Raw genomic sequence first — 19209 nt, forward strand, 5'->3', positions numbered from 1 at the left:
TCTGAGAGGGACAAAGTGTGGAGCATGCTTTCAGAAGTCTTAAAAGTGCAACACTCTGATGCAGAAACCACAGAACCCAAACCATCAAAAAGGAAAATCAACCTTCTGCTGGTGGCATCTGAACATGTGTCAGTCCGCACTGCTTTGGATTGTTATCTAGCAAAACCTGCCATCAGCATGGACGCACGTCCTCTGGAATGTTGCTTGAAGCATGAAGGGATATATGAATCTTTATCTGGCACGTAAATATTTTGCAACGCCCCCGTTCTCACTTTCAGGTGACATTGTAAACAAGAAGTGGGCAGCATTATCTCCTGCAAATGTAAACAAACTTGTTTGTCTGAGCGACTGGCTGTACAAGAAGTAGGACTGAGTGGACTTTCTAAACTCTAAAGTTTTACATTGTTTTATTTTTGAATGTAGTTTTTTGGTTTTTTTTTACATAATTCTACATTTGTAAGTTCAACTTTCATGATAAAGAGATTGCACTACAGTACTTGTATTAGGTGAATTGAAAAATACTGCACCTCTACCTCGATATAACGCTGTCCTTGGGAGCCAAAAAATCTTACCGCGTTATAGGTGAAATGGCATTATATTGAACTTGCTTTGATCCACCGGAGTGCGCAGCCCCCCCTACCCCCGGAGCGCTGCTTTACTGCGTTATATCCAAATTCATGTTATATCGGGCCGCATTATATCGAGTAGAGGTGTATTTCTTTTGTTTTTTACAATGCAAATATTTGTAATAAAAATAAATATAAAGTGAGCCCTGTCCACTTCGTATTCTGTGTTGTAATTGAAATAAAAATATTTGAAAATGTGGAAAACATCCAAAAATATTTAAATAAATGGTTTTCTATTATTGTTTAACAGTGCAATTAATCGTGCAATTAATCACGATTAATTTTTTTAATCACTTGACAGCCCTAGTAAACTTCTTTGTGAAGAAAACAAAGCAGAGTGCATTGCCATAACTCCTGTGAAAAGATCTGAGCCACTAAACAACTTACATACAAGCATATCCAACGCCAGTGAACCATAGTGGTCTTAAAAGTTATTTATAGTCTCTGCTACTTAAAATTTATGTAAGGGTTGTCTCCAGGGCCTTCACAGTCACACAGATTCAGCATCATGCAAAATAATTATAGCTGACTCTTACCCGATAACCTCTCCAGAATGATTGAATTATTTTGCATGCTTCTTCTTCTGATAATAGGAGAGACAGAGGAATTGGTGGTCTAGGGCTAAAAGAAAAAAAATAAAATTGTTCAGCCTTTAAAAAATGTTCTTCCTCCTTTACAATATATCACCCACAAAAGAGAAAGGTTGTTCTATATCTCTAAGATACAATTTCTTAATACTCCAAAATAAAAAAGTATTACTTAAATAATGTGCCCTTTTAAAACACTAATACAGATACAGTATTATACAAATTGTTTCTTCTCTGCAAACACCATAATGTAAATAATATATCAAGGACTGTACTGTTTTGAATTATCCTTCAAGTGTTTTTCATTCCTGCATTTTTATTATTCGGTTATTTTTTACCATTTTATAAACACTGAAGGGCATGGCTGCAGTAATGGAGTGTACGACTCACACAGGATCTTTATATGCAGTGTAGATATGCCACTCAAATACATTTTATTCCATAAAACCATTTGAATTACATTATATGTTCTGTTTAGATGGAATTGTTTTGTTCTGAAAGGATTACTGTTACCATAACCATGTACAAGAAGTTGCACAGACGTGTCTTAACAGGGTCGTCAAATAAATGTGGCAATTTTACCTTTGAAATAGTCAGACAAACTTTGCATTGTAAGGGGCCAGATTAATACAAAGGAAAAGAACTCAATAATTAATTTTTAGCATAAATTGATGGTGATTTGAAAGCACTTACAGTAAATTCTGCTACCAATACTAATGAGAATCACTTTACGGTGTAATTAGGTTTTAGTGACCATTCAGATCAGTGTATCAAATCAGCTTTACAAAAGCCTTTTCACCATGCTTGTTGATGTGTTTAGCTCTCATTTATAGTGATCAACAAGCAGCCAGTTGAAAGGATCAGACTGAAACTAATTTCTTTGGATTTCTTTGATTTTTTCAAAGGTAAGAAAATGTCACACACCCCACTTTTTTTTTTTTTTTTAAAGCCACTGGGCTGCAGATAAATGTTACAACTCATGAGAGTGCCCATTATAAACAGCTGACTTCCCATGACACTGGAATACCTATTAGAATGTGCTCTGTCCTTAAAATAGTCACAGATTCAGCTTCTGCGCACAAGTTTGATTTGGGAAGTTCAAAGTTTTATGAATCTGGATGATGCGGGTGATCACTTGGACATAAACAAGTGTTTGCCCAAATCAGTCCTTAGAACAGAATCCCATTGTTTCTTTTTCACAGAAATAAGAGATGGAAGCAACTGATAAGGCAACACTAGGGTTACCATATTTTAATTTTAAAAAAGGAGGACACTCCAAGGGGCCCCGCCCCAACTCCGCCCCCCGCCCCAACTCCGCCCCTTCCCCAAAGTCCCCGCCCCAACTCTGCCCCCTCCCCTGAACGCTCTGCTCTGAATCAAATGTTCGCGGGAAGCCTGAAACAGGGAGGCAGCAGGTAAGCTGGGGTTGGGGCTGGGGCTGGGGCGGGGCGCGGCGCGGCCCAGTCTGGTCCCCCCGGCCGAGCGGCTCCCTCTGGCGGCCGGCCGGCCCAGGCCAAGAGGCTCTGGCCCCGGCGTCTCCCGCCCGGCTCGGCTCGGGCCCTGGGGCGCCGGCCCTGGTTCCGGCCGAGCGGCTCCGGCCCGCCCTGGCCCCGGTGGCCCCAGCAGCCCCGGCCGAGCACCGCCGGCCCCAGCGGCTCCGGCCCGGACCCAAGCCCCACGACCCCTCCCTCCCTATTTTCCCTACATGTCCAGCTTTTTGGGATTTCCTCCCGGACGGAGATTTGAGGCCCAAAAAGCCGGACATGTCCAGGAAAATCCAGACGTATGGTAACCCTAGACTCTTTCCAGTGCGGATTTGTTCCTTACAGTCTGTCCCCAAATGCTTTATCTAGTCCAACTTTAATTGACCAAAAGACTGGTCATTCCACCATTTTCTTTGGAAGACTATTCTACAACATAATAGATCTCATATTAGGAGGTTTTCCCATATATTCAGCAACATTTTTCTTTGCTTAGTTTCATTTATATTTGTCTCTGCCTTGGTAAGTTTTCTTTACCTTTTGAGACCTTTGTTTTAGGGCTTGTCTTCACTGGAGAAGTATATCGAGTTAGAACATGGCCTCACTGGTGGTGGGTGAACTATGGGTTCAGGGAAACTAGCCCCCAGCCTGGCCTGCCCCTTCTGCCTGAGGCCCTGTCCCTCCCACCCTCCTTCCCCCGCTGAAGCCCGAGCACACCCAGCCCTGGAGTGCTAGGTGGGCAGCGTGCGTCCCCCAGCCCCAGGGCACTGGGCAGGCAGGTGGCAGCGCCCAGCATAGCCTGGCATAGCCTTCCCCAGCCTACGATATGCGCCGCCCATGCATGACCCTAATTATCAACTAATACAAAGCTGACCTTGACTCTGCAGTCAGTGTACACAGGAACAAATTATGCTCAACATCCTGTCGATTGAGATTTTTGCCTTTATTTATTTTATATGAAAAAAATCTCAATCTGTGTCTGGGAAATCAGAAATGCAGACAATAGCAGAAAGTGCTATTTCCATTAAACCATATGGTAATAACTCTATGGGCATTTGCATGCCTATTGCTTGAGAGAAATCATAAGGCTGGACAACCAAGATGCCTGAGCAAAATGCTATTTGTAATAAGTTGTATTCAGTGTTGTTGTAGCTGTGTTGGTCCCAGGACATTAGGGGTCCCAGGTGGGTGAAGTAATATCTTTTACTGGACCAACTTCTGTTGGTGAGAGAGACAAGCTTTTGAGTTGATGACACTGTCCACAATTACAAAGTCCTCACCAACAGTCAGAAGAAAAAACAACCATCTGAATGGACACTCCACAGCAGATGAAACCATGCTCTGATCATTACATTGATTGCTTTCTGGAAAAAAATTGACTGTGAAATCCTTAACAAACATCAGATCCTCCACAATCTCTTCACTGCTGAGAGGACAGCTAAACAGTCCCTGAAATCCAACCACCAGATCGGAATGAAACCAGTAGACAAAAGAGGTGCCATCATAGTCCTCAACCATGATGACTATGTTAATGAAGCCAACCAACAACTCTGCCACACCATCTATTATAAAGAACTCAAAGAAGACACCACACCACAATTTACTTAGGAATTTAAGGATATCATCAAATCCTTCCCAAAACAACTCCAAGAGAAACTCTACAATCTCATTCCCCATGAAGCCACCCCAGGGAGCTTCTACACTTCCCAAAATACACAAACAAGGGAACCCAGGCAAACCCATCATATCTGGCCATGGCACTCTTACGGAAGATCCTGCCAGAACAACAGATGCAAAACCTGCACACAAACCTCCACTTCTACCATGATCAACACCGCTCACAACACACCTTTCAAGATCCCTGGGTCCTACACATGCCTATCATGACATGTCATGTACCTCATCCAGTGCACTAACTGCCCCAATAAAAACTATGTGGGTGAAACCAGACAATCATTACACGCTCAGATTAACTCATACAGCAAAATGATAGAAGACAGAAACACCATATCACCTGTTGGTAAACAATTTGACTTCTCAGTCCTCATCCTCAAAGGAAACCTGCACAACACCTTCAAAAGATGAGCCTGGGAGCTTAAATTCATAACTTTGCTGGACACTAAAAATCATGGACTGAATAGTGACACCTGGTGTATGGCTCATTACAACAATGTATAATCCATAAGACACCCCCCCCCCCAGCTTTCCTGCCCCTCCTGCCCCCATGACTGCAGAGGTGTTAATAGGCCACTTCACCTTGACTGGTCCTTTGAAATGTGTGTTAATTACTTATGCTAAACAATCTGTTCCACCCTGTATTCAGCTGTAACACTGAATACATTTCCCAGACCTGAAGAAGAGCTCTGTGTAAGCTGGAAAGCTTGCCTCTCTCACCAACAGAAGTTGAGCCCATAAAAGATACGATATTACCTCACCCACTTTGTCTCTCTCTCCTTTGTAATGTGTTCATCTATGAATGTAGACTGTGCTGTTTTTGCTGATGGACTCCTGCCTGTTGTTCTAGGATTTATCTTTTTGAAAAGCTGAAAAGGTTTCTATCCTTTTAAACAGTGCAAATGAGGCCACCAACCTATACATTTTAAAATACAGCAGGTATACCAGGAAAACAATGGGCTTTCACTGGTAATGAACCATTAGACTCCTTTGCATCAGAATGGCATCTCCAAAAAGCAGGATGTAGTCTTGCAACAGTACCTCTAGCCACTCCACTGCTTTAGTTATTAAATAATGGGGATCTGTCTGGTTTGCAATCCAAGACCAAATCTGAGAAAGCCAGTGTAAATCAAGCAAAGTGGAAAGGACTTAATCTTCAGTGTGGTAGTCATTGGGAAATATCAATCATTTCAGCAGACCAGCTTGAAGGAACAGGAATGAAAGTCATGCGAGGTCCATTTCTGTCCACTGGAATATATGCAATTGGCTTCAGGTCAAATAAAAATAGAATATGAGCAGAGGCAGCCACCCATCAACAGTGAACCGGGGAAGAGGGAATATGTCATTTGTGGCAGAAGACAGCTGTAACAGTCCAAGAAGATTTGAAATGACAACCAAATGTACGGTAAATGTATTCTGTTTATTTCAAAATAAAAGAGCCTCAAATCATGTAGAATCTTAAAAGCCAATTCGTAATACACTATGTAGAATATGTTTTGCATTCAAAATGGCTTCAGTAGAATAATCTTTCTGAATAATGTGTTAGTGATTATCACTGTTTTTCACATTTTACCAAATTTTACCAATTGTTTTTCAAATTTTACCAGAATAAAGCAGGCATTGACCAGAAGAATCTTTAATGTCAGGAAGGACGTGCTTTGCTTTCTGAGGAATCAGGCTTGTAAGGATCCTGATAATGAGATATCTATTTTCATAACATTATGCAGATGTAATTCAGTATCCAGAAGAAATACTGTACACTTGTGTTAGAAAAGTGTATGAAATATCGCAAAGGGTTCTTATCGAAGCCCCCCGTTTTATATCTGTGATTTCTATAATGAACTCAGAAGTTGGCTTTCATAATGTCAATCCTGTTCTTAAAAAGGGGGCGGGGGGAACAGCATCCATGTTAGCATAGTGGGATGTGTGTGGTGGTTGGTAAGCACATTGACATATACTGTAGGTACCCAATATTTGTATTACTGTAATGTGCAGAGGTTCCAATCAGGTTTAAGACCCCATTCTGCTGTATCAACATCAGACCTGGTCCTTTCTTTGAGCTATTTACAATCTAACAGTCATTTTATTTTTCTCTCCTCTTTTATTTGCTTTTATTATCATGCAGAATTTTCACCATGTATAATTCAACATTTGTTAATTGCTCTTTGCACTCAAATCCAATGCATTACTTAACAGCAACTGAGAATCTCCAAATTTAGGTCCCAGTCTTACACTGATTGTATGCAGGTACACTGAAGCACATGTGTGTAGGCCTGGCTAGACATGAGTAATTAGACATGGGTAAGGTCTCATTTCTTGGGAGACAGGATTAGGGACGTAAATGGATCAGTAGGCTGGAAACAGACTGTCTGTGCTAAAATAGGTAAATGGCTCAGTAAGCTAAGAGGCAGAACACCCAGAGGACCATTTACAATGGACAAAATAAGCTGGAACATAAGATGAGGCAAAGAGTAAGTCGTAGATGGACAGTGCATGGACAGAGAATGCTGTACAGGACTTGGTTCCTACAAAGGAACCAAGCCAATCCCAAAACGTGTGATGCAATGTATAGTAAGTGCAAGGTAATCTGGAAACGTATATAAAGAAAGAGGTTTTCAGTGTGATTTTGCATGTGGTATGCCCTATACCCACCTCTACGCTTGAGTCTGATCAATTCAGTGTAACTTTGCTGAATGCCAAATAAAAATACCTGAGTGACAAAATCTGGAGTCAAACTGATTTCTTGGGAAGCTGAGTGGAAAGAGATCTTAGGAGGAAATTCCAGCTGTGTGCAGACTCCCATTGACAATAATGGCACTGTGTGCAGATACAGTGGAATGTCAATATACATTCAATTTCTGGATAAGGGCCTTATTGCCTCCATATAGCTAAACTCTTGAAGCTTTAGGGATTTCCACATTAAAAAGCAATTTGACCTTAATTAGGATTGTGTCTTAACATGGTGTCCACAGCTATATAAAGGAGACCAACATATATTGTCATCAGATTGATTGTCATGGTTATTAAATTTGAATATTTATATTATAATAGTGCATAAAGCCCCAAATTGTGGGCTGAGCACTATACAAACACATATAAAAAGAGACAGTCCTTGCACTGGAAAGCATATGCTCTAAAAGACACAGGAACGGACAAAAGGTTAACAGACACACAAATAAATCCGGGACAGACACAATTTTGCTTAAAAAAGTTCATGAGCACTCAAAAGTTCAGAAATATTTTAAAAAAAAATCATTTCTCATGACATTCTAGTATTTCCTGCTGCCAGCTCCCTGTGTAGGTGCTTTGCTAATGTTCCTATCCAGAATTCAGAAATGCAGAGGCTTGGAAAATTAAAAAGTATTTTTTTAATGAAATGTCTCCAGAAATCTCTGTTAATGGATTTTATTAAGCATTATTTATCCCAAAAGAAGAGCGAGGATCACTTAATCCAAAAGAGACTGCAGCACTGATTTATGTGACTAACCTTTAAATTCAGACAACAACACTAACTACATAATACACTCAACACTACATGAAGACTACACAGTTTTAAAGGGATGGATTTACACAGAGACTTGATGAAATATCCCTTGGGCACTTCCACAGACCTGGTGGAATGGGCACAAAGACCTTACAAGACAGTTTCTTTGTAACAGGTCACAATACATTCAACAGTTTGCAGAAACACTACTGAATATTAGTTGTCTTTTGGAGCAACACCAATACACCAGATTGAGAAGAAGTGATTTGAAAAATACCTCACAATATAAAAAGCTAAGGACCCACTCCTCATCCATTTTATGAAAGGTATTTCTCCTCTGAAAGACTCTGAATGTTGGAACAGCCATGCTTGGCCTTCTGAAGAAGGAGATACAAACCAGCAGCCGTAGGCCTGGTCTACACTGGGGGTGGGTGGGTGCCTTAGAGCTACTTACTGCGGTGTCTTCACTGTGGTAGGTCGACTGCTGATGCTCCCCTGTCAACTCCGCCTACGCTTCTTGCTCCGGTGGAGTACCGGAGTCAACGGGAGAGCACTAGGCGGTCAATTTATCACGTCTTCACTAGATGTCATAAATCAACCCCTGCTGGATTGATCGCTCCGGAGGTAAGTGTAGACATGCCCTTAGACAGTTGTCAGGAGTAAAGCTTCACAAAATCTTCTCCTGTCTATCACTTTTTCCTTCCTATAGCTGACAACTAGGATGGAAATGATCAAATATTGTAATCCCCTTTTTTTGCCTATTGCTTTTTTCAAGGATTCATTGGCCTGAGCTTTTGTATCCATCCGAATACAGCCAAGTGCAAAGCTCCTAGGCAGTGAAGGAGGAGAGTGTTTCATTTTTTAAAACAGCTGCTTCCTTTGCATTTTAGGTAGGAAACCTTTAAGGGGAAAGAATCAAAATGCAAATTTCAGTCTTATCTCATTCAGGTGTTTTCTAGATATAAACTGAAGTACAAATATACACGTGTAGAACACAGGCATTTATCTAGGCCAGATTTTCAGAGCATTTTTTGACATCTACAGTGTCTGACAACTTAACAGTTTAGCCCTGCAGTTATTGCAATTCCAATGTATTTGCCAAAATAGCATGCTTACTGCACGTAGTTTCATTCATGATATAGGAGAGACTTGTTTGGCTGTTCCCAAAGGGGGCAAGTTGAGGAAGAATTTCCCCCCCTTTATTATTGTTATTTATATAGTGGTAGCAAAGAAAATATGCTAGGCATTGTACCGATATATAGGAAGACAAAGTACTTGCCCAGAAGAGCTTACAAGACAAGAAACAGACATTGGGTGGAGGACAGGTATATAATGTACAAGCAAAGTGGCCATAGGGGTGAGAAGGGAAGAGGAGTGTGGGACTAAATGTTAGAAAGTCGGGAGATCTAGAGAAGGAGGGAGAGAAGCACAACGGGCAAGAGAGTGAGGCAGGACAGCTGAATTGTAGCAAGAGTACAAGAGGGTTTGAATGAAGGGAGACCAGCAACCAACAGTAATCGAAGAGCAAATGGGGAAAAACAAAATCCAGAGACCAACTTTCAGAATTGAGTGAATGATGTCAGGGTGTGGAGGTTCCTCTCAGCTGCAGCTGTTGCTCCCCTCATAGAGGGGGAGAAAGAGAATGTGGATAGGCCTGGTGCCCTAGACAGGTCCCTTTCAATCTTGCTGAGAATGGGGAGGCTGGATAGCCCTGATTTACATTGTGTGCCTTCAGCTCATATGGTGCCATTGGATGCTCTGGGGAAGGAGTCTTACAGATCTAGAAACAGATTCCATAACCAGGTCCATGCAAGTTCCTTCCTGCTACAGCTGTTGTTCCCCATGGGTGTCTCTAGGTCGAGTGTGTGTGGGAACTAAAATGCCCTGATTTTATATTTATCTGTATGCCTACCTATGTCATTACATTACAAATAGTGCCATGTACCTTTGTCCTAGGTCAGTGTTTTCAGTCTGCAAACTACGAAATAGTGATTTTCCCCTTACAACACTCTGTGTCTGCTTCTGATGTGGAACTCTGAGATTTTAATGGTGAATTTGTGGTTACAGCATGAGACTGGGAGTCAGGAGATCTAAGCCCTATTACTGGAACAACAGACATGTTGTATGACATTGTTCAAGTCCCCATAGTTCTATGCCTTAGTTTGCTCATTTGTACAAAAATGAGGCCAATAACACTTATCTATTTCACAGGGATGTTTTCAGCCTTAGATGGAAGGAGATTCTTCAAAGGCACATGAACCTTATCCAAAGCCCACAGAAGTCAATGGGAATCTTTCCATTGACTTCAATGTGCTTTGGATCAGACCCTATATTCTGTAAGCATGAAGGATTAGCAGTAATGGTAGTAATCTTTGATATAACCTATTAGGAAGCCAAAGTATAGCATTAATATTTTTCCATTTTCCCCACAGTAGTTTTGACAATCTCTCGTGTAAATCAGAATTTTCAGTCACAAAAACTTATATCACAGTGTAAATATTTTATATATAAACTAAATGCAAAAATACTATGTCAATGCAATGTTAATGTTGCACAGTTTAAAGTGAAAAAAGAAAAAAAAATATCATGAAATGAAAAAGTTAAGCTTCCTACAGCAACATTAACCCTGCTACATTCCTGTAATCAGAACTGTGTGGCTGGACTCATACAGGATAGGATCCATATTGAGTTGTTTGTTTGCTTTTTCTTAGTAAAGGTGTTGCTTATTCTACCAACATAATAAAGCACAAGCTATAAGAAAGACACATGTAGTGCAAATGAAATGTATACTGAAAGTTGCAGAGCGTGACTGATTTAGTGACAGAGCGATGAAATATTGCAGTGTGCATGAAGCAAAACCTGTGGGAACTGGGCATATTATGGAAAGAAAGAAGTCAGCCACCCATGCAAAATTACCCCTATTGGCCAGCTGAGAACTGACAATGAAGTCAACTGTAAAGGCAGCTGAGACCAGCAGACTTTCCCTAATTAGAATATTAAAAGGAGGAGGAGGGAAAAAGAATAATCTGTATATACAAACACAGATAGATATCTATGTTCTACATAAAGCAACTAGCATTGCATTAGCAATCATTTATGTACCAGTATATCTTAGCTAAATATTTCAGTATGATAAAGGTTATGATCATTTATTTCCCCCAAATCTCTATGTTGGAACCTAAGCAAAAATGCAGATAGTTTCAATGTTCTGCATATTACTGTTGATTCACAAAGAAACTGTATAGCTCTTGTAACCCCAGTCAGATACCCATGCATGAGCTGACCTTGGGCAGAGGGCAGAGGAAACTACACAGGTTTAGTCGCAAACACAGAACTGCATGCTATTGCCTTTCATTCTCAGGCAATGTTGAAGGTAAACTAGAATGAACCTGTAGTATTTCTAAATTAATATTACACGAGAATCTCATCATATTAGCATTTTTCACAGCACTGCAACATTACAGATTTATCCTATTGCTCTTTTCCACACATTTATCTAATCTGCTTTAGCGGGTTGGAAAGCCAGACAAACAAATGATGAACAGGTATAGCCTTAATTGCATCCCTACTAAAAATCAAAACGCCAGTGGGATCACGACATGACATGGGCACCCATCACCCCTGAATTTTATATAATGTGATTACTTGTGCTTGGGGATCAGGGTAGTTCAGCTGGAAATATTGCTGAGAAAATGTAAGCAAAAGGCAACTGCATTGCTCTTATTGCATATGTATGGAAAGAGTATACACCTCACCGTCCAAGGCTTTAACTGTAGCAATCTGTTAAGGGGAACCTTCTACATTTCTAAAATAATGTTTTTTGCTTGTTTTAACTGAGGGAATGTTCCTCAGCCAGACACGTCTTTACTTTTTAAAACTGCTTTAGTAACCATGGTCTCAATACCTAATGATAAAATATTTATTTGTCAGTTCGCTTGGTGCTTTACAAAATCCAGTTGGAGACACGGTATCTGCCCCAAAGAATTTACCTACAGATTCCTTGGCTGTACATCTTACAGATGGTAACAATTGTGAAGCTTCATCTGTGGCAAGCTCTCTAGAATTAAAGCTAAAATGTATTCATCAAAACTTGTGAAACTGGATACAGCTTTTGGTTCTTATTCTGACAAAATTTAGACAGTCCCATTTAGAAACACATTATACCAAAAATAAGATTCATAAGCATGGGCCTAGTTTGGGCAGGGAGGAGGAGCTTGTCCCCACAAACTGCAAGCCTCAAACAGGCATGACATTTGCCTCCCCTCATTGGCCTGACTGTAGCTCCCCCCGGCCCCGCCAGAAGTTAACCTACGCCTAAGCTCATAAAACTGTGTCTTTGAATTTAGTTAAAGAAAATTTAGTTTTGAGTAAGAAATTGGAGGCACTGGAGAATAGCTAGTAGAGGTAACCTTCAAATTTTGAGCATATTAAAAACAAGCTGGAGTGGAAGAAACTTCTAAGTCATTGAAATGCTACCAGAAGAAAAAAGAAAAAAAATTTCAAAGGAGGATTAAGTTTAAGTATTCAGAATTCTGTGTTTTAATAAGAAAAATTCTGCTTTAGAAGAGTGTTGAAATGTACTGCTAAAAGAACCATCAAAGTAAATCGCTTTTTGAATCTGGACCACATACTTGACAAATGCAACATAGGGTTTTTTCCCCCTAAGGCGGGGGGAAGAGGATGTGCTTTTCCTTTTTTGTTTCTTTATCATATATAAAAAGAAGATTTTAAAGATTTAAACAACAAAACAACACATCAAAATTTGACCCTGAGAGTTTAATATTGTGTCTCTTACATATGTTCAAAGTCCTATTTGATATTGTTATGACTAAGATTGTGGATTAAAAGAGGGTGGGGATTAAGGAAAGGAAGCATAAATGGCATGTAAAATCTTTTACGGGGATTGTGTTTAAGTCTTTTTTCTAAATTATTGTTTACTACAGTATTCTCATGGGAATTTTTTCTATCCCTTTTCATAATTAAACTATACTTCTTATGGTGTGATTATATGGAAATAATAAAGTTAAAATATATAACTAGATTGCCAAATCACACAGTTAGAGTTTACATATACATATATATTACTAATAGTATCTAATCATATGTTTGGACACATTATTAAGGAAAGTTTTGACGTGTTATGCTTATATGCAGGTCACTTCAATTTTTACTTTTGGTGTGCTAGCTTTGCTAACTGTCTTGTTAAAAATAAATTATTTTGGGGATGAAGAGTTGTTAAATATTGCTATTATCTGTGAATGATGTCAGCCCCAGCCAGCATATGTTGTGAGCTAATAAAGATTAATTAAGTTTCCACAAATAGACTTTTATTTCAAACACATGCAAACAGTCATATTTATAACTGAATGAAACTTTATAAATACAGGGAAAAGAACCTTTGAAGGGGAGAGAACAGTCATTTTCATTTCACAAACACACACACCAACCATCTCTCTCACAGGCCAGTGTATGTGTGACTGTGATTGCCTGAACTCTCCCCCGGAGGGTGGAATGGTAGGGGTAGTGCAGCAGCTCCAGATGGCACATGGAATGTGCGTGACGGTGTGTGTAAGGAGCAGGGCCGTCCCTCACTATTCTGGGGCCCTACTCAGCCCGCCCATGGGGGGTGGCGGGGAGGGGCAAACCTCTGTGGGGGGGGGGGACTGGCTTGGAGGGCAGGGGGGAACCACCCCCCAGCACTCACCGGTGACGTGGCTGGGGCCAGGTCGCTGCACTTCCCGCCGCCGGTGAGTGCAGGCCCGGCCCTGCTGCAGTCCTCAGGGGATTGGGGGCGGGGCTGGGGCAGAGCAGGGGCAGGGCGAGGGCGGAGCAGGGCAGGGGCTTTGGGGAGGGGGTGGAGTCGGGGCAGGGCTGAGGCGGAGCAAGGGCGGGGGCCATGGGGAAGAGGCGGGGCTGGGGCTGGAGCAGCATGCAGCTGGGCAGGGCACCAGGAAATTTGGTGCCCCAAATTTCCTGGTGCCCTACGCAGCTGCGTACTTTGCATATCGGTAGGGACGGCCCTGGTAGGGAGGGGCCAGAATGCGGTTCTCTATGGGCTGCAGAGGGAGGTGAGAATGGTTCTGTTGAACCTGAAGGTCAACAAGAGTCCCCAGCATGTCTGTTTGCTCCTTGAGAAGTACTAACATCTCTTGCTGCACGTCTCTCTCCTTTTCCTGTGCTTTTCTCCTCTCCAACCTATCCCTGTCCATTCTGTCTGCAAGGGTGATCCTCCAAGCCATGTGCTCAGTATCCAAAGCACCAGAGGCGTGCAGGATCTCTTGGAACATGTCATCCCACATGCTCTTCCTTCTCCTCCTTATCTGGCTGAGCCGCTCCACTGTTGTGGATGTAGAGATCCTCCAGGCTCCTCCTCCTTGGGATTCATGGTGCGGCCCGGAGGAGGAGAGGGCGAATTGGGACAATAACGGGGGGGAGGGAGTAGCTCACAGGCATGAGTATATGCAGATAGGGCAATTGAACTGAACACTGGCACCGTTTTCCACAGGCAGTGGTGATTTTAGCTGATATCTCACTCATGAGGGTAATGGAGGCTAAAAGGGAAAAGCTGCTGCATGAGTCCAGCTGCAGACCGGGTCCATATGCTGCTAGCTTGCAAATGGTGCCTGCTGAAGTAATTGCTGAATGGCATGGGAAAGTGTCTTACCGCGGTGGACGAAATAAGGCAGCCCTCCCCAGAATTTTTTGTCAGAGGATTGCAGACTACCTTCAGGAAAGTTTCCTCGAGATCTCTATGGAGGATTCATGAGATATCCTGGTGCACAAACAGGTTCTGCAGGGCCCCCTCTGTCTTACAGTACAGGAGAATGAGAAGCAGATAGCAACTCTACCTCTACTGGTTATTTCACTACCTCTTCTAGCATGATTAAAAAAGAGTAAATGAACACGTGTCCCTACGATATCAAAGCAAACTGCATACTTACCAGAGGTTACTTCCCCTGCAGCAGGCTTGCCAGTACTGAACTGTAGGGACTGGCTCAACTGTTCCTGACTCGCTGCACCACTGGCTCCCCTAGTCGCCTGTCCCCCATACTCCTCCTCCTTCTCTTCCTCATCCAACACCTTCTCCTCACTGTTCACTCTGGGAACCTGTGACTCCACTCCCCCGAAGTCGCAATGGGGGTTAAATTGCAGCAAGGATGGTTTAGGGTGGACATTAGGAAAAACTTTCTAACTGTCAGGGTGGTGAAGCACTGGAATAAATTGCCTAGGGAGGCTGTGGAGTCTCCATCATTGGAGATTTTTAAAAGCAGGTTAGACAAACACCTGTCAGGGATGGTCTAGATCAGGGGTGGGCAAACTATGACCCCCAGGCCACATCCGGCCCACGGGACCGTCCTGCCCGGCCCTTGAGCTCCCGGCCTCTCCCCTACTGTCCTCCCTCCCCCGCAGCCTCAGCTCGCTGTGCTACCAGTTCTCTGGGCAGCGCGGCTGCAAGAGCCGCCAGCCTGCTCCGGTGCTCTAGAGTGTGCCACGGCATGGCTGGCTCCAGCCAGGTGGCACAGCTGCCAGTCCTGGTGCTCTGAGTGGCATGGTAAGGGGGCGGGGAGCGGGGAGGGGGGGGTTGGATAAGGGGCAGGGGGCCCCGGAGGGCAGTCAGGGGACAGGGAGCAGGGGGCGGTTGGATAGGCGTGGGAGTCCCGGGGGGCCTGTCAGGGGGCGGGGGTGTGGATAGGGGTCGGGGCAGTCAGGGGACAGGGAGTGGGGGGGGGTTGGATGGGGGTGCGGTCCCGGGGGGCAGTTAGGGGCAGTGGGTCCCGGGAGGGGGCAGTCAGCGGACAAGGAACAGGGGGGTTTGGATGGGTCGGAGGTTCTGAGGGGGGCAGTCAGGGGGCGGGAAGTGGGAGGGGGCGGATAAGAGGCACAGCCTTCCCTACCTGGCCCTCCATATAGTTTCGGAACCCTGATGTGGCCCTCAGGCCAAAAAGTTTGCCCACCCCTGGTCTAGATAATACTTAGTCTTGCCATGAGTGCAGGGGACTCGACTAGATGACCTCTCGAGGTCCCTTCCAGTTCTATGATTCTATGAGGTATCCACGGGGCTCTTGGCAGTGGTAGCGGGGTAGAGGGTGGCATGTAGCTCTTTATAAAAGCGGCATGTCTGCACTCTGCACCAGAGCGACTGTTAGCCTCCCTTGCCTTTTGATATGCTTGTGGCAGAACATTGGCTTTCATGCAGCACTGCTGCGGTCCATCTTGTAGCCCTTCTTCCCATGCCCTGAGCAATCTGCTCATAGACAATGATGTTTCTATGGTTGGATTGGAGCTGTGCCTGCACAGCCTCTTCTCCCCACAGACCCAGGTGATCCACCACCTCCTGTGTACTCCAGGCAGCATGGAGCCAGCATGGTCAGCTGGGTAGTTGCTAGGTGAGCTCTCCACACCAAGCAAACAGGAAATGGAATTTCAAAAATTCGCGAGGCTTTTAAAGGGGAGATGTGTGTATCCGTGTACCTGCCCTCCAGGCAGCAGAGTTCAAAATGGTGACCAGAGCGGGCAGGTTGGGGCACTATGGGGCACCTCCTGGAGGCCACTAAAATCGACATAAGTAAAACAGTATCTATACTGACACTGCGTTGACCTAACTACGTTAACCTAAGCACTACGCCTCTCGCGGAGATGGAGTTATTAAGTCACCATAGCGGACGAATTTCATTGGTGGGAGCAACATTTTAGTGTAGACGTTTACAGAGTTAGGTCAACGTAAGCTGCCTTGAGTCGACCTAACTCTATAGTGTAGACCAGACCTTAGTCACCTTCAAAAATTTCAACTCCCAGGTCAGTAATAACAGAAATATGATACTATCTGGTATGATACTATCTATGAAATTAGTATGACGGTCTCACTCCAGTTTAAAGCAAGCATCCAAATCACAAAAATTGCCACTTTAACTGGCAATCTTGTTGGTTGAGATATTAAGCAGCTAATGGGCATGGAGAATGAAATCTATTAGTCCCTAGAAGTTGTCCATCCAAGGTAGACTTGAGCCACATTGGCAGGGAAGTGTGAGGAAACTTGTTATTTCTGTATTAGGTGTCTGAGGGCATGTCTACACTACAGACTTAAGTTGACCTATGTTAGGTCGACTTACAGCTACTGCCCTCCTTCTGCCGGTGGTGCACATCCTCAACGGGAGCACTTCTACTGATTGAAGAAGGGCAGTGTGGGGGGCTGAGAGCCAGGGTTCACAGCTCTGCGTGCCTCCCCACCGGTAGCCCAGCTGCCCCCCGGGCTCTCGGCTCCTTGCTCCCAACGGGAAGCAGGGGGTAGCCATCTGGGCTTCTCGCCTCCCTGTTCCCCGCCGGGAGTGGGGGGGACACTGCCTGAGCTTCTTGCCTCCACTCTGGGAGTGGGGAGCAGCTGCCCGTGCTTCTCGACTCCCTGAATGGGTAGCGGGGAATTGGGCAGGCACAGCTGGGCTGGGCGTGGAGAATCAGGCAGGCACAGCCCGCCTGAGTGTGTGTGGGGGGGAGAGATGGAGGCAGCCGGGCTGTGATGTAAGTAACACAGTGTCTACACAGACACTGCATGTTCCTAACTACACCGACATAAGCCCTGCGCCTCTCGTGGAGGTGGAGTTATGATGTCGGTGTAGTACAGCACTTACATGGGTGGGACAAGGTTGTAGTGTGTACACTGACATAATTAGGTCGACGGAAGTTGCCTTACATCAATCTAACTGTGTAGTATAGACCAGGCTTGAGGGTCCACTTCTCATTTACCCTGCTCTCTTCAAAGGCCTATGAATGTCAAGAAGCTATTCTCTCTCTGAGGCAGTGACTCCGAGTTTTAGATTTTTCCAAGTGGAACCCTATAGCAAGATTTTCAAGAAAGCTCAGCTCCCATTTTGGCATCTTAATGAAATGGACAGATTTTCAAAAGTCCTCAGCACCCAAAAGCTTCCACTGGTAACAAATCTGGCCACATCATTAAAGGTGCTTAAATGGGAATTCTCTTGAAAATCTGGCCCATAGAATTTCATTACTCCTTCATTGTGGGCTGTTATTTCCCCCCTATTCTCTTGTCAAGCAACAGCTCCATTGCTGGACAAGTCATGCAACCAAGAAGAAAAAGATTCCTCCAAAACTATGACACAGCCCTGTATTGGAGGAGTAATGGGGAAAGCTGTAGAGGGAGACAATTCACACTTTACTCTAGAAACAGAAAGTGTCATCTCTTAGGGTACGTCTTCACTACCCGCCATATCGGCGGGTAGCAATCGATTTATCCGGGATCGATATATCGCGTCTCGTTAAGACGTGATATATCGATCCCCAAACGCGCTCACCATTGACTCCGGAACTCCACCAGAGCGAGCGGCGGTAGCGCAGTCGACGGGGGAGCCGCGGCCGTCGATCCCGCACCATGTGGACCCCAGGTAATTCGATCCAAGATACTTCGACTTCAGCTACGCTATTCGCATAGCTGAAGTTGCGTATCTTAGATCGATCCCCCCCCCCGTGTAGACCAGCCCTTAGATACAAAATCATGAATAATATGCAGAAGAAATGCATTTCCCTGCCAAGTATTACTACAGGGATTTTTAAACAAGCTGGTCACACTCTGGAGGAACAAATTTCTAAACTTCAAAGAGGTTCCTAATCATCGCATTAGCAAGCAGTATTTAAAACCAGGGTTATTTGTTCATTAGTATAAGGATTTTAATAATACCATCAGGCAATTTGAAATTCCCTGCACTTCAGAATAATGAAATGTTTAGCATTCCCACAACACTTTCTGTGCAAATGATCCTGGCACAAAATATCTTATAACTACCAAATTAATAAGCTCCACAAAGACCCTTTGTTATGCAAGAATAGTGAAGGACACTCCAAAGGGGACAATTTTAACACATTTAAGCTCTGTTATTTGGGGGTGGGAGGAGATGAGAAAAAAAAAGAATACTATTTGAATATTGCATAATACTTACTGGTCCTTTAGCCAGTCCTTCACAAAAGGGATGGAGAAGAATTCTGTGAATGGCTCATCTTTCCTCTTTGGATTCTGGCTGATAATTATACCATATATATTTTTTAAAATACAGTTAACAAGAAAACAACAACATTCATCTCAATTGTTGTTATTCTATTTGTAAATTTATGTTGCTGAATCATTGGACAAAGTTAATATTTAGAAACAGAATTAACTTACTTGTACAACCACTCAGTCAGAAAATCACAGGCGATAAATTTGGTCCTTTTTCTCTAAAGATAGAAGATAGTTTCAAATTATTTATTACCTTTGGACTGGTCACACATTTTAACTAGTGCTGAGGAACTGCAGCTAAGTTGCTTGCCATTGTTGAATAAAATATACAGTACATTATTGTGTCTATTTT

The 19209-nt window shown here is 43.5% G+C and overlaps 1 protein-coding gene across 1 annotated transcript in view; it reads right to left on the bottom strand.

Annotated features, from left to right (window-relative positions):
* The window catches only part of IQCK (IQ motif containing K), a 95208-nt gene that overhangs the window by 48187 nt on the left and 27812 nt on the right, over positions 1-19209 (bottom strand). Inside the window, exons 5-7 of the mRNA XM_065412757.1 lie at positions 19023-19075; positions 18802-18879; positions 1163-1247 (exon numbers count right to left, since the gene is read on the bottom strand). Of these exons, the coding sequence (XP_065268829.1) occupies positions 1163-1247; positions 18802-18879; positions 19023-19075 (216 nt within the window). The remainder of the gene's footprint in view (positions 1-1162; positions 1248-18801; positions 18880-19022; positions 19076-19209) is intronic.

Source organism: Emys orbicularis, chromosome 10 (genome assembly GCF_028017835.1).
Source record: "Emys orbicularis isolate rEmyOrb1 chromosome 10, rEmyOrb1.hap1, whole genome shotgun sequence".
In the NCBI taxonomy this organism is placed as follows: domain Eukaryota; kingdom Metazoa; phylum Chordata; order Testudines; family Emydidae; genus Emys; species Emys orbicularis.